At 36.5% G+C, this 15,409-nt stretch overlaps 1 protein-coding gene and 1 pseudogene across 1 annotated transcript in view; one reads left to right on the top strand and one right to left on the bottom strand.

The window, feature by feature from the left end:
• DENND5B (DENN domain containing 5B) overlaps positions 1-15,409 on the top strand; it is a gene marked incomplete at its 5' end in the record, with an annotated part of 139,755 nt that overhangs the window by 50,448 nt on the left and 73,898 nt on the right. The window contains 2 exons of the mRNA XM_011363175.2: positions 4,015-4,080; positions 7,170-7,279. Of these exons, the coding sequence (XP_011361477.1) occupies positions 4,015-4,080; positions 7,170-7,279 (176 nt within the window). The remainder of the gene's footprint in view (positions 1-4,014; positions 4,081-7,169; positions 7,280-15,409) is intronic.
• On the bottom strand, positions 6,629-6,747 carry LOC111741898 (annotated as a pseudogene).

Here is a 15,409-nt window from a genome sequence, read left to right as displayed (position 1 = left end):
GGGTTAGGAGCACAGAGCTTTGTTTATTCCTCATTATCAGAGGACTAGACCCTAGATTCATTGTTAGGTTAATTTTGCAAGTAGATAGTCTACTTCTGTGTTCTGTGCTTTGTGGTAGGATACAGCCCAATCAGAATTTGGTTGGTCTTCATCCTGCATTCCTGATACAGTTGAGGCACACTGGAAATTTACTTGAATGAGTTAATATCTCCTATCTTTAAAAAACAAAACAAAAATTCTTCCCTCCCTCGACCCCCTATTCTCCAATATTATCCATTTCTCATCTTTCCAGCAAAACTTTGCAGAAGAGTTATTTATCGTTTCTGCCTCTACTTCCTCTCTTTGTATTCTTCCTTGGAACGACTCTAGGCAGGTTTTCACATCCACCCTCCACAGAAATCTCTTTGTCAAGGTCACAGTGTCTTCCATGTCAGCTCCCTTCTTGTTAAAAGGTTTTCTTTACTTGACTTCCGTGATGGCCATGCTTCTGGTTTTTCTCTTACCTCACTAGCTCCTTTTACTCATTTACCTTTATGCCAGTTTCTCATCCTCCTCCCAACCTCTTAATGTTATGTGAGTCCCCTAGGACTCTGACCTTGGCCTTGTTCTCTTCATCTACATTCATTTCCTAGGTGATCTTATCCAACCCTGTGAAGTTAAGTACCATCTATTTGGTGTTAATCCCTGAATTTCTATCTTTCCCCGAAAATTTCAAATTCATACATATAATACTTACTCAAAACTTTTACTTAGATATCTAATAGGCTTCTCAGACCTAACATATCCAAAATCGAATTCCTATTTCAGCCCCATGACACCCCACGCAAACCTCGTCCTTCATCAATTCCTCATTTCGGTAAATAGCTACGCGATTCATCCAGGTGCTTAGACCAGAAACCATAGTATCATGATATCTTTCTGGACTGTTCCTTTCCCTCACATCTGATCTGTCAACAAATCATATCTTTTATAGCTTCAAAGTTATTTAGAATCTTATCACTTCTCACCACTCTAACACTATTTCCCTAATCCATCTCTTGCCTAGATTATTGCAAAAGTCTCCTCACTGGTCTCTTTGTTTCCACTTTTACCCACTACAGTCTGTTCTCACAGCTGCTATGGTGATCCCTTTAAAACAAAACCACTTCTCTGTTTAAAATGCTCACGTTACTTCCCATGATAACTTAGCATAAAATTGAAAGTTCTCAGCATTGTCCACAAGGCACTGTTTTATCTGGCTCCCAGTTACCTCTCTGACTTCACCTTTTACCACCTCACTCAAATACATCAGGGGTGCTGGCCTTCTTGCCGTATCTCAGCCATGACAGCTCAGATCTGCCTCAGTGATCTGTATTTGCTACTTCCCCTACCTCAAAACTCTTTCCTGAGCACAGATTCTGGAATCAGAGTCATCTAACCTTGGGCAAGTTATTTAACCTTTTTATGCCTCAGTTTCAATATCTATAAAATAATCGGACCTACTTCATAGAGTAATTATGATGGTGAAATGAGTTAATATATGTAGAGCACTTAGAAGAACACCTCCATATAGTAAACTATGTGTTCACTATGATGATGAATATTCCTTTATCAAGTCTGTACTTATATACCACCTGCTCAGAGGTTATTTAAATAGTGGTTGAATCATCAGAATAAATGGTAAATATGCCTCCTAGGAGTATCTGCTTCGAAGAGGATAGCTCACTGCGATGTAAAACAGGCCATGGGTACAGTAAATGTCTGTCTGTGAATGTCACAGGAGTGCCCCTTCATTTTAGTTACCAACCTGTACCTACTCCCGCCATTTCTTTCCTTAGTCAATCTGTCTTGTGGGCCCCACTGCTGCCCAGTATTCCCTCTCCCACCTCCAGCTCATGCCAGTTTAGGTGGGGTCTTTGGAGACGGCTTTGGAACCTGTGCGGATAAGCATATGGAGAAGAGTTACCTCCCCGCCACAGCCTCCCTTTTTCTTTGCCTCAGCATGGATTTCATGGGTATCTATAGTTCTCCATTTCTTACTCTCAGCTCTATCAAAGTACTGAGGCACATTTTTTTTGCTTTGAATATTCTGTTCACCATTTGTTGTCTCTGTTGTGTGTGTGTGTGTGTGTGTTTAACTTTCCCTTTAGAGAGAAAAAGAATAAAATGCGAAAGGGACAGGGCAGAAGAGATTACCTTTTTAAACTTCCCGTTTTCATTGTTCTTACCAGCAAACTTCCTTTAGAACTTCTAAACTTCTGTCTAATGCTCTAATACTACTCTACTCTGCTACTACTCTACTCCAATGAGTAGTTAGTTATTCCTGCAAATGGGAAAGAGGAAATACCTGTACTATGTATTTAACGAGTGAGGTTGACTTCTTGAATTCATTCATGCAAGTCCCAGTTGTGACAATTGTTTGCCTCCCAGAAGTGTGCAGTGTCCTGGAGGAGCATACTGACTTGTGTGCCAACCAGGGCACCCTCAACCAGTGACCTTGCACACTAGATATGTGTGTGGTGGAATGAGGGGCGGCACTGTTCACCACCTCTGTCCGTGATGTTGATTGGATGTCAGTTCACAGTCCGGGCTGGCCCTAAAGATCCAAATAACTTCTTTGGTGATTTCAAGGTGTCTTTAGTAATTTATAACGAATCAGTTCTTTTATTCTTTCATTTCAGGAGTTCCATAGGCAACTTGCCCTTGCCATTTAGGACTCTACATTATCATTATTTAACTCTTTAAAGGACAAACTCTGACATCTCTTTAAAGATGTATAAAATTTGTGGACATTTGGATAACCTATAAAAGACACTCAGAAGTTTTAATATTCTTCAAAGCCACTAAGTTACAGAGCTCTAGTGTGGATTTTTTAACAGTCTGTGTCCTCACTGTAGTAAACTTTCTTTCCTATTTATAGTGCTTAGAATAGTCGATTAAGTGGAATCACAGTACAGAGCCAACTTCAGCTTGCGTTTGCATGGTGATTTACAAAAGGTAGAGTTATAAGATTGAATATGCTTTTGTTCTTACCTTAAATATTGGAATATAATTTTTAAAACGTGATTTTTAGAACAGTCTTAGATTTACAGAAAAATGGAGAATACAAAGTTCCTATATGCTCCTACATATACCCCCATCCACACAGGTACAATTTTCTCTATTATTAACATCTTATAGTAGTATGATTCATTTCTTACAATTAATGAATGTTGATTCATTATTGTTAACTAAAATTGATACTGTATTCAGATTTCCTTAGTTTGTATTTAATGTTCTTTTTCTGTTGGAGGATCCAATCCAGTATACCACATTACATTCAGTTGTCATGTCTCCTTAGGTTCCTCTTGGCTGTGACAGTTTCTCAGACTTTCCTCGTTTTTGATGACCTTGACAGTTTTGACAAGTATTTGTCGGATATATTGTAGGTTGGTCCTCTTGGAATTTGTCTGATGTTTTTCTCCTGATTAGTCTGGGGTTATAGGATCACATGATAAGACCGTGTTCCGCCTTGTGAGAAATTGCCAAACTGTATTCCAAAGTGGCTATACCATTTTGCATTTCCACCAGCAATTTTGGAGAGTTTTGTCACTCATATACTTGTCACCATTTGGTATAGTCAGTTTTTTGGGCTTTAGCCAGTCTGATAGGTGTGTAGAGGTTGGGATGTAATTTTTAATTTAGTCTTACTATCATATTTTGTTATATCTGACTATCGAAACATTAGCTTTTTCCTGATATTTATCTTCAGATTAGCATTAAGAAAAGGATATGTGTGCTTTTTCCCATATGAATAACTGTTACAGATGTTTCAATATCATTTCACTTATTACAGTAAAATATGATTACCTATTCTCTTTGCTTTCTTTTTAGTAATAGCTATGTACGATTGGTGTTAAGCTACATTCCATTGATGTTAATGTTTCATATTTAATTGTTTTTGTTTAATTTTTTATTCTCATTTTCCATTCTTCTGAGTCATTTTTGCTTGTTTGTTTGTTCATAAAGCTTTTTTGTTTCTGTTACATTATGTAGTTTTGTACCAATGGCTAGAAGCAGATCGTCATGGCAAGAGCCAAGATGCTGCAAATACGACTTCAGGTAAAAATAAAAATAAAAGTTGAGGTGTTAGAAATTATTATTTTAATTCACCCTAAGCCGATCATAATTGTTTATTCAGTTTTCCTTAGGCAAAAAAAAAAAAAAAATTGTGTTTCTGTTCTCTCATCTGCATCTTAATTTTCCTAAAGACCTCTTTTGCTTCAGCCTTGAAAAAATCATTCACAAGTCTTTCAGCTCTCTTGGCAGATATGTCCTATTAGGAGGAAAGACTTCATTGCAGCTTAGCTTTAGTTGTAAGTTACTTGACAATTTTACTCGGAATTAAGTCTACATGTAGTTGTAATGTGGGATATTAATATTTGCACAAATTTGTAAACCTTGTTTATTTCAGGATAATGTTTGAAAGGTAGCTTTTAAGTTAACTAAAGGATGCTTATTGTAATTTCCATATCCTGGGAATTCAAATTCTTAGACTGATTAATTTCTCCTGCTACATCTTAGTGATAGATTCTAAGTTACAAGTTTATAAAGCAGGCTCAAAATGAGAAAATAGGTTTTTCTCCCATCTCACATCTCCAAAAGACATCTCCAAGATTTTCTTCTTTGGCTGGCACGAGTAGGAATAGCTACATCCATTCGTTTCTAAATCTTTAACAGTGTTATCAGAATTTCTACATAGTTGTTTCTTCCCATAATTTCCTCCACAATAACATTTGCCAAGAGAGCTATATATATAACAGTGATCTTAACAGTGATCTTTCCTATTACCCACCCTTTTTGGCAGTCTGATAAGTGTGGTGGTGATGTGGTGGTGGTGATGGTGGTGGTGGTGGTGGTGGTGGTGGTGGTGCTGCTGCTGCTGCTGCTGCTGGTGATGGTTCTGGTTCTGTTTTTCTTTTGTTAGATTTGTGTTTCTGTTTTGTGGTTATTTTGGTTTTTGTTTTTGTGAATTTTTTCTCTTTGGAGGTGGTTTTCTTTCTCTCCTGGTTGATTCATTGTACCTCAGGAGGGTGTGGTGTTCCTTAGTTAACAGAGCAGTTATGTTGAAAATGGCACTGTCACGACTTTTCTGATTTATCTCCTGTCCCATTAATAATTTGATATATGAATGAAGATAATGTTACTATTTTAACCAAACTCAGACAGGAATTCATTAAAAGGTAAGTGTTTCAAGGAGTTTATAGCCTGTGTTACATGCTGTTTCTTCTGCCCTGCAATGTTTTATTTTATTTACCTTTATGGATGATAAAAATAAGCATTTCTGGTTTTTGAGGGTAGTTGAAGTAGAGAGTTTCTTGCTGGCTGGATATTTTCTGGCTGGATATTTGCTGGCTGGATATCCTGTTGCTATGTCAGTAGCACAGCAGCTTAGACCTTTAGAACCAGGAAGGAGTTTTTGTTTTGTTTTTTCTCTGACTTAAAATGAAGTGAAAAGTAACCTTTTTTTTTTTTTTTTTTAGTGAAGTGAATAATCTAAAAATCTTAGTATTTGCATGAGAATCTAGTATCAGCTAAAGATATCATTTACTTTTCCTTAACCAGTCTAAACCCTGACTCTTTCCTCAGACACATTGACTTGTGGAGAGTTTCACATTTCTCCATTGGCTTTTTGATGTTTACATGCCCTAGACATGGTACAAAAATTGATAAACTTTCCTTAGGGATGCCTTTGACAGTTTTTCTGCTAGAAGTGAAAGATCTCTATCTCTTAGAAGATGGAAATACATGGTAGAAAGATACAGAGATGAAGTGCATGCCTAAGGAAAATGATTATTAGCCAAGACCTTACATTAGAAACAGTAGGTTACTTGCTGCAGCAAATCTATTTAAATTATGTGCTTTTATTCAAAAAAGCTCTGAAGTATTTCATATTGCAGTCTTCAGCAAAATTTTAGAGTGTGACTTTTCCCTCCTCTGTGAACTGTTAAGTTTTACAATAAAAGGTGTTTTAGTAACCGTTTTTTCATATTTTTACCAAAAATGGAAACTGAGTCTAATTACATGTCCAAGTGTGACTCATAAATTGCTTTATGATATTTTTACTTGTACAAATACAGGTAAGTGACAATTATCTTTTGATATAACAGTTTGTATTTTGTGCTTTAAAAGTAAACTTAAAAAGTAGAAAAAAACACAGGAAACAGAATAATATTGCTCCAGGGTCTTCTTATTCCTCAGTATCAACTTTTTGACATTGAGAATCTCAGATCCATCCACATTAAAATATTTTATGAAACTAAGGCATATGCAGGTTACAGATCTCATGGGAGTTAATTTGGTCAAGGAGATAAAGAACTGAGCTGACGGCTCTTACTAAATTTTCTTGTATAGTCAAAGTATAGCCTACTTTTCCTTCCAGAATTTTGTCAGGTAATGAATTTGGCTTAGAATAGCTTGTTTCTTTTCAGAGTTTAGTGTGTTTAATGTGTTTTGTCTGTTAAACTAGACAACTCAGTAATGACGTTTCTAATTCTGTTAATTCTATTACTAGTAAAGTATGGAGATGCAGTCATGTTTATCAGAATTTTGTGGAAACTCAGCACTTTGCCTCCTTTGAGTACTGCAATATCTTTTTTTTTTTTTTAAACACCTATAGCACCTGGTCTTCCTAGGTGGTCTCCCATCCAAGAACTAACCAGGCCTGACTCTGCTTAGCTTCCAATTTCAGACAGGATAGGGCACATTCAGGGTGGCATGGCCATAGAGCACTGCAGCATTGGGCCGATCCATGTACAGAATTTCAGCATTGTAAGAATTATGATTAGCTTAATTGAGGAATGTTTCTTTAGTGAATTAAATGTTTCCAAGTGGATTTTTTAATCACTATGTATTGAAATGAGGGCAATAATTAGGTTACAGCAAGGATTATTTTAGCATATCTAATTTTTATTATCAGTTGTCTAGCCAGGATTTTAAAATTCAGATTCTGAAATTTTAAATGCAGACCTCTTATTAACAGTTCCATTTCAGTTGTCCATTGAGAATTTTACAAGTCAGACTGGTAGAGGTAGAAATTGAATCACATTTCAACATTATTAGTCAATATAGCTGCAAAATAAAAAAAAATAATGACATGCTTTTGAAAAAATTCTGGATATTAACTTATTACTATTAATTATTTGTTATAGGTGAAAATTTTGACCAGAGTCCTTTAAGAAGAACATTCAAATCCAAAGTTCTGGCCCACTACCCTCAGAATATAGAATGGAACCCTTTCGATCAAGATGCAGTGAACATGGTATGTGTTTTTCTTCGCCTCTTTAGCCTTCTTTTTATTTTGTTAAGATGACAATAGTGACTATATTTTGAATGTCCTACATTGTTTCATTAAATTTAATCCTTTAAACAAACAGTTTTATAAGATGATGTCCTCATTTGTAGATGTAGAAAATGAAACTCGGAGAGGTCCAGTGACTTCCCTAGGGTCCCCATAGCTAATAATTGTATATAACTGACCCTCCAAGTCCATTTTCTTTTCCTACTATTAAGCTGTGTTATGAGTTTGCTTTAATACATAGATGCTTTGATAAACAGTGATATTACTTTGTTTGCCTGGAGAAGATCCTGATGGAAGGAGTGTAATTGCATTTTTTATTTCAAGGAATGTTATATGATGGGCCTGTAATTTATCATATTCACAAAGTAAAGAGGGAAAAGAACATCAGTGCATCTTTTAGACATTAGTAGGAATTTGTTTATAAGGAATTTGAATTAATGAGTAACCAGTGGTGATTGTAAATCCCCTTGAAGATTCTTGGGCATAAGTAGGTAATAGTTTTCAGATCATTTAGGAAGGGTCCTGCTTAAAAGCCCAGATAATATTTTAGACCTCCATGAACTATGTGATTATAAAAATCAGGCAACCCCCAAGTGAGTAAATGTGAGATCAGGTATGATGGGCACAGAAGTGATTAAAGGCGGGCTGAGACATTGATTGGTATAATTCTTTTTGAATATTTTAAAGGTAGAGCCAAAAGACCCCATCGTGATATGAAAACCATATGGGAAGGAAGTTATTGTTTAGTAGATGCCTGCTAGATACTTCATGTGTGCTACTTTCACATACGTGCGTACGTGTACCCCGTGAGGATTCGTACTCATATTTTACAGAGGTTAAGTTACTTGCCCAAAGTTATGCAGGGAGCCTCAGAGCTTAAATCCAAATGATTTTTACTCCCTACCTCACTTCTTTTCCCACCCGCATGCTGCCCCCCCTGAAGAAAAACTGAGTCATTTAGTTTCGACCTATACCAAAATGGTATGGGGGAATCACATTGGACCCTTTGTGGTGTTTCTGTATCACAGTAAACCCGTTCCAATCTGGGTTTGCTTCAAGGAAGGAGTAGCATGATAATTTTTCTAAAGGCAAATGCCTAAGCTGCTTGGCACTTTGACTTTGATTCTTTACAAAGTGTAGCTATTTCTCTACACCGCTAACCAATACCAAAATAGTCAAAGATGCCATTTTGTTAGAAGTTACTACTGAGGGGCCCAGCCTCATTTTTGGTGAAGACAACTATAGATACTAAGTAGAACACAACTGTTAGTTCTATTTGTGAGAGTCGGAGGAGCACATGGAAGCTTATGACTAAAATAGTCAACAAACAGCAGTGACAAAAAATAATTTACCAGCCATTTATGCCAGCAAATTAAATGAAATAAAAGAGTCGAAGAGTCAAAGCAATGGAACAATGAGTAAGAATGTAAATAGATTTTAACACTTCATCTTCTTAAATTAGTAAGATATTTCAAAGTATGAATTATTCTGTAAGAAATCAGAATAGTGTCCAGAACTAGGTTCTTACTACAATATGAATCCATGGCCATTTGGAACCAAATGCCACACTTGATGTGTTTTGTTTTTTTATAACCATTTGAATGGATTAATAGTGAGATATTTGTGATATCTATCTGTAAGACATTAATTTATAAAGCAATTATCAGCATCCTTGATCTGTCTTTGAAATTTTCTTTGTCGCTTGCCTCTGAGGTTGTTCCATATAAGCAGCAAAAGTTTCCTTCTGAAGAATAAACACAGAGGTGTGTGTTTTGATGGTTAAGCACCACATAGCATTTTGTTTATTGCTGCAAATCAGAAAGGATTTGCTGGCACTCCTTGAAAATCTCTTTAAAGCATCCCATTAAACTAGTCTACATTTGGGTCATAGATTTACTGCCTTTAATTTCCTCTTTGATTTATTAGTAAGTGCATTTGTATGAAGCTATAATTTATTCCCACCTAAAGATATAAAGCTTTGTTCTTACTGTTAGCAAAACCCCATTCCAACGAGTCATCGCCTTCTATATCAGTCATTCCTCTAACAAGCAACAGTGGTGCTTTGAAATAAGGGCCATTAATTTCACACAGAAATTAAGTACCCAAAAGCAATGAACTTTTTTAAATGAAAAATAACACTTACGTGAGTGCAGTGCAAATGTAGTAGAAGATATATATAAGTGACAGGTGAAATTTTTCTGTTATTTGCTTTTTATGTTTATTTTGGTTGCTGATTCAGATTTTTAGGAAAAATAAATAAATGGAAGTATCAAAAAACAGAACAATACAATAAACAATTGTATACCCACCACCTAAAACTAATACGACATGTCAACATTTACAAATTTGCTTCAGAGCCATACCTTCTCTCTTAAATGAAACAAAGCATTGCAAATAGAGCTGAAGTCCCCTGCCTTTCCCCCATTTCAGATCTCCTTGAGATAATCTATGTTGGCATCCATGACTGTTTATGGGATGTTCTAGCAGATAGTTCTTATCCTTAAGAATTTACCAGACCTGGGAATTGTTAGGAAGAAAGTATGGTCAATCCCTTTTAAGTAAGTTATATGAAATATAAAGATTGTATTTTGTATATCTGTTGTAAATGAAACATCTGATATATGATATTTCAAGTAATTAAAAGGGTAATAATAGCTGTTGTAAAGCTCTTTACAATCCCAAAAGCTCTAAGTTTACAATTTACTATTTACTATTTTTGTAGCATTTATCACAATTGCAATTAATTAATTATGTAGCTAATTGTGCCTCCTTTTTGCCTCCTACTATAATGTAAGCACCCTTAAGACAGAACACTCTCTCTTTACCATTACTGTATCTCTAGCTTTGCACATAGTGTCAAATGAAAGAGTGTTTTGCTTGCTTACTTCCCTTCTCCATCTTTGTCTATTCATGTATCCCTTGCACTGCAAAACCATCTCTTAAGCAGTGGTTAGTTGCTCTTCTCTATTTCTATAACATCTTGAGCACAGTGCTGAAGCAGCACTGATCACATTATTTTATAACCTTTGGTTTCTATGTCTCTTTCCTACTAGACTGTGAGCTTCCTAAAGTAAAGGATAATTTTCATACTTGTCATTTGAGTTATCAAGATCTAATGTAATAGATGGCATTAAAAATGTTTATTAAAGGAAGGAGAGGGAAAGAAGGAAGAAAGTTAAACTGACCAACTCTGTGAGAGTTTTCTGAATAATTTCTCTTTGATGTAATAAAGAGAGAGGGTATAAGAGTCATAGAACTATAGAAAAATGGAAAAAGGGATTGTTAAAATTCTAGCTAAACTTCCTGAAAGAGTCCAGAGAGATAAAGACATTCGGTCATTCAAACCAGGAGAGGTACACAGCGTTGTGAGCCCACTGTGGCTAAAGCAGTCTGATCACCAGTGGTCATCTGGTCAACAATGACAACTCTAAATTTTCAGTTGTTTTATTGTGGGAGAATGAGATGGGGAAGGGAATATCATTAGTAAACAGTAATATTAAGGGATAACAAGAGATCGTTGAATGCCATGGTGAGCAAGTCTTGATTTATATCTCAGGTTTTCTGAAAAATAAACCTGAGAATTCATATAACAATTCTCACTTTTTAAAAATGAAAAAGACAGTAACATTTTCCAGTTCCTGGTTCCCAGAGTAGATATACAATTCTTACATTTTTTGATTTGTAGGAAGAGAATTTAAGAATTTGCACATCTGTTATCTGTAGCGTAGAACGTCATTCTTTACTTTGGCAAGCTTTTCCTGTAAATGTTTGTGTGCTCAAGAAATCCACAAATCCTTAAGGGAATATTTGGCAGTTGTTCAAAACAGTGTAAGCTGTAATTTTATGGTTTATGATATCAAGAAAGCCTATCAATTAAATTAAATCTTTATGTTGATTTTTTGAGGTCACAGTGTTCTGTATTGCCTACTTAATGTAAAAAGAGAACTGTAGACCAAATCAAGAGATGAACTTAAGTCTGATCCTGTACCCCCAGCTGTTGTTTTTATTTTCTTGTTCATTCATTTATTCATTCATTCAAGAAATACTTCCATGCCATGTACTAGGATAAACAAGTTTGAAGTTAGGCTGGAGCAAGAATGATTCAAATCATCCTTTCTCCAATCTTTACTGACAACAGTAAATGTATCAGATGAGTTTTCATTTATATTCTCAGCAGAGTATCTTATTGACTTGTTATGATGAAAGCAGACTTACTGTGAAGGCATAATTATGAAAAGATCCTGCCATGGCCTTTTTTTAAACAATTTTCCCCCAAATTAGGAATAAGCAATTTTTTCCCCTAGCAAATCCAGGTATTCATGCATTTTACCTAAGTTGGTATCATATCCTACCCAAATATACACAGTAATTTAATTCTTGTCAACATATATAAAAATAATTAAGTAAAGCTACCTGATACCTTTTCAAGTCTCATATTTAGTGATATGAAATATAAAGACATTTTTACTGGTATACTGATGCTGAGCTTCATGGTTTTCTTCTTTTTACCCTTGTCAGTCATCATTTATTATGGCCTCAAATAGTATATTGTTCCATGTGTGGTATTCTTGAATATTGAGGTTACCAGTCCTTGAGTACTTTATATTCTAGAGATCAAACAAAATTAGAGAAACTAGTAATGTGTGTCAGTATACAATGTACATACGTATGTAGTGGTGCAAGATTTTAATTGCTTCATTCCATAAAGACTTTTTAGAGAAGTGACATTTTAATGGCATTTATAGGATGAAAACACTATATTTCATGGAAAGGTAAAGGAATACCTCTTCAGTAGTATTTATAGGGAGACTCAAAAAAAAGTAAAGAAGTATTTCGTTATCTGTTGCTGCATAACAGACCATTCCAGTACTACTTAAGTGGCTAAAAACCGGAGTTGGCAGTTTTTTTCTACAAAGGGCCAGATAGTAAAAGGCCAAGGCTGTGTGGGCCTTGCAGTGTCTGTTAGTCACTCGACTGTGCTATTCTAGTGCAAAAGCAGCCATACACTGCTTAAATGGATGAGTGTGATTATTCTCCAGGAACATTTTATTTACAAAAACAAGTGGCAGATTGGATTTGACCTGAAGGCTATAATTTGTTGACTCTTGATTTAAAACAAAAAACATTATTCACTTACAAATCTGTAGCTTGGGTCAGGTTTGGCAGGGTAGCCCCTATCTGCACTACTGGATGTCTGTCAGGGTAGTTCGAAGGCTGAGGACGGGGACCATCTGAAGGCTCAGTCCGTCACAGGTGTGTCTCCTGGGCTAGGAACATGGCTGGGGCGCTCTCTCATCTCTCATCTCTCATCTCATCTCTCATCTCTCATCTCATCTCTCATCTCTCATCTCTCATCTCTCATCTCATCTCTCATCTCATCTCTCATCTCTCATCTCTCATCTCTCATCTCTCATCTCTCATCTCTCATCTCTCATCTCATCTCTCATCTCTCATCTCTCTCTCATCTCTCCATGTGCTCCCTCTAACATGGCAGCTTTGGGTTAGCCAGACTCCTTATATGTGTTGGCCAGAGGACTCCCAGGGAGTGTAAGTAGAGAAAGAGGAAGGTGGAAGCTGTGTTGCCTTTTATATTTATTTTTTTAAGCTTTGCCTCAATAGTCACTCCATGTCACTTGCCACCTCTTTTGTTTTACTTGAATAGGACAGGGTGGGCAAATCTATGGCCCTCAGGCCAAATCCAGGTGACTCATTATTTTATAAATAAAGTTTTATTGGAACAAAGCCATGCCCATTCCTTTAAGTTGTCAGCAGCTGCTTTCAACTACAACAGTAGAGTTGAGTAGTTGTAGCAAAGGCTATATGGCCTGAAGAGCCTAAATTATTTATCTGGCAATTTACAGACAGGTTGGTGGGTCTCTGGTGTAGGCACTCTCAGCGACCCACCCAGACTCTCGATGGGAGAGTGACAAGGTTCTGGAGGAGTATGTGGAACTAGAAACATTTTCAGAGCCATTTTTAGAAAATACAATCTACCACAGGGAATAAACCATGTAGGTACCTAGAGGAAGATCATTCCAGCCAGAGGGAATAGCGTATTTTGGCAAGAGCCTGCTGGATGTATTCACAGAGCAGCAGTGTGGCCAGTGTTGCTGGAGCAGAGTAGGCGAGCTAAAGAGTAGTAGAAGATGAAGGCAGAGAAGTTGCTGGGGCTGAGTCACATGAGGCCTTCTTAGGGGCCTGACAGTATAAGGATTTCGGCTTTTAGCAAGAAGAGAGACCATTGGAAAGTTTTGAGAAGAGTGACAAGGTCTAAGTTATATTTTTAAAGGATCATTTTGGCTACTATATGGGGAATAGATTATGGGGGACAAGAGCAAAAGCAGGGAGACTGGTTAGCAGGGTATTAAATAGTAACCAGGCAAGAGAAGAATGTGGCTTAGATTAGAGTAGTGAGAATAAAGATAGAAGTCATTCATTTCCGAATATATTTTTGAAGGTAGAACTGATGGTCTTCGTTGATGGTTGGATAATAGGGTAAGAAAGAAGTCAAAGATGACCCCAAGGCCCTGAGATGTTTCTCCTTGGGACGCCTTTGAAAACCACTGCCCTTCAGTGCGGGAAGATTGATATGCTAAGAGGCACAACGAATTCTGTCCCCCTCCTGCTAAAAACCTTTTAGAGGCTTCCCATTTTCCTCCTCAGACTCCTAACATGACTCACCAAGGCCATTCACGATCACGCCCCTCGTTGTTTCTCCTGTGTTCTCTCTCACCTCCCTATCACTGTGCATCCTATTGCCAGCTGACAATGAGACAATGAACATGTTTCAGTTCCTCAGACCCTCACATTCTGGCTCCTGGGCTTTTGCATATATCCCCTCTGCCTTCTCTTCATCTCGCTAACACCTATATTTGTGCTTAGGTTTCTGCTAGGATTTTTTTCATTTCTTCCCCTGGTAGCTCCCTCTTTCTCATTTATGTCCTCTGGCGATGTTCCCCCCCCCCCCCCCCGATAGCAGCATGTGTTTACCCTATTATAACACTTTCCATACTCTATAGTTTATGATTTCTTAATCATCTGTCATTCTTACTGGACTGGAAGCTCCAAAGGATCAGGGACCATGTCTTTCTCTCTCACCATTTTACCACCATCAAGGGCCTAGCTCATAAAGGCATTTAATAAGTTTGTTGACAGAATAAAGTACGTGTAACTTTTAAGGTGAATTGTGTTTTCTTGGTAATGTGGGGATTTGAGAGAACTTCTTAATTTTACATCATGTCAATGATTAAGTCTGGGGAAAGAAAAGAAAAATGTATTGTAATATCATATGGTAAAATTATTTCTGTGTAGAAAGCATATTGTAATATAAAAGTAGAAAGGAATATGTAAAAATTAATGATCATTATATTAGGGTAGTTGAATTATAAGTTCTCTTTGCCTTAATGTATTTCAAATTTTCTGTAATATGTTTTATTTCCTTTATTTAAAGTATTTTTAGAAGAATTTTAAAGCATCAGTTCTAATTTCTTGTGTATTTTAAGTATCTTAAATATAACCTCTTAATTCCTCAGGTAATTTTGTTCCCAAATTTGACTCAATCCTGAGTAGTTCCCAAGACCTAGAGCATAATCCCTACTGGAAATAATCTAAAATATCTGGTTCCTACCCTTCTTTTTCAGTAAATCAAAAATCATCCTAGTTTCAAAGTTTATTTTTTGAGGGTAAAGTATCATATTTAAAATAGAGAAAATGTTTTTATTATTTTTTCTGTTTATCAAATGAGCCTTTACCTATTTCCTGATTCCTCTGAAATGGAATTACTTCAAAAATAGTAGTTAAGTATTAAATATTTGTAGTGTGCCCTTGCATATTTTGTCTCAAGCCAGAATGATGTAGCAAATGTTGTAGATAAAGAAACTGAGAGCTCAGAGAAGTTACATGACTTGCCGAAGGTCGCAGGCTTGGATAGAGGTTCACAAACATTTTTTTCTGGTTTGAAGTCAGTTCATGTACTGCGTTCTGATGCTTTCTTTCCCCTTCCTCCACAGTTGTGCATGCCTAAAGGGCTATCTTTCAGAACACAAACTGACAATAGAGACCCTCAGTTCCACTCATTTATAATTACCCGGG

Source organism: Pteropus vampyrus, unplaced genomic scaffold, assembly GCF_000151845.1.
Source record: "Pteropus vampyrus isolate Shadow unplaced genomic scaffold, Pvam_2.0 Scaffold82, whole genome shotgun sequence".
In the NCBI taxonomy this organism is placed as follows: Eukaryota; Metazoa; Chordata; class Mammalia; order Chiroptera; family Pteropodidae; genus Pteropus; species Pteropus vampyrus.
The sequence above is the reverse complement of the archived record's forward strand: the minus strand, read 5'-3'. Positions and strand labels throughout refer to the sequence as shown.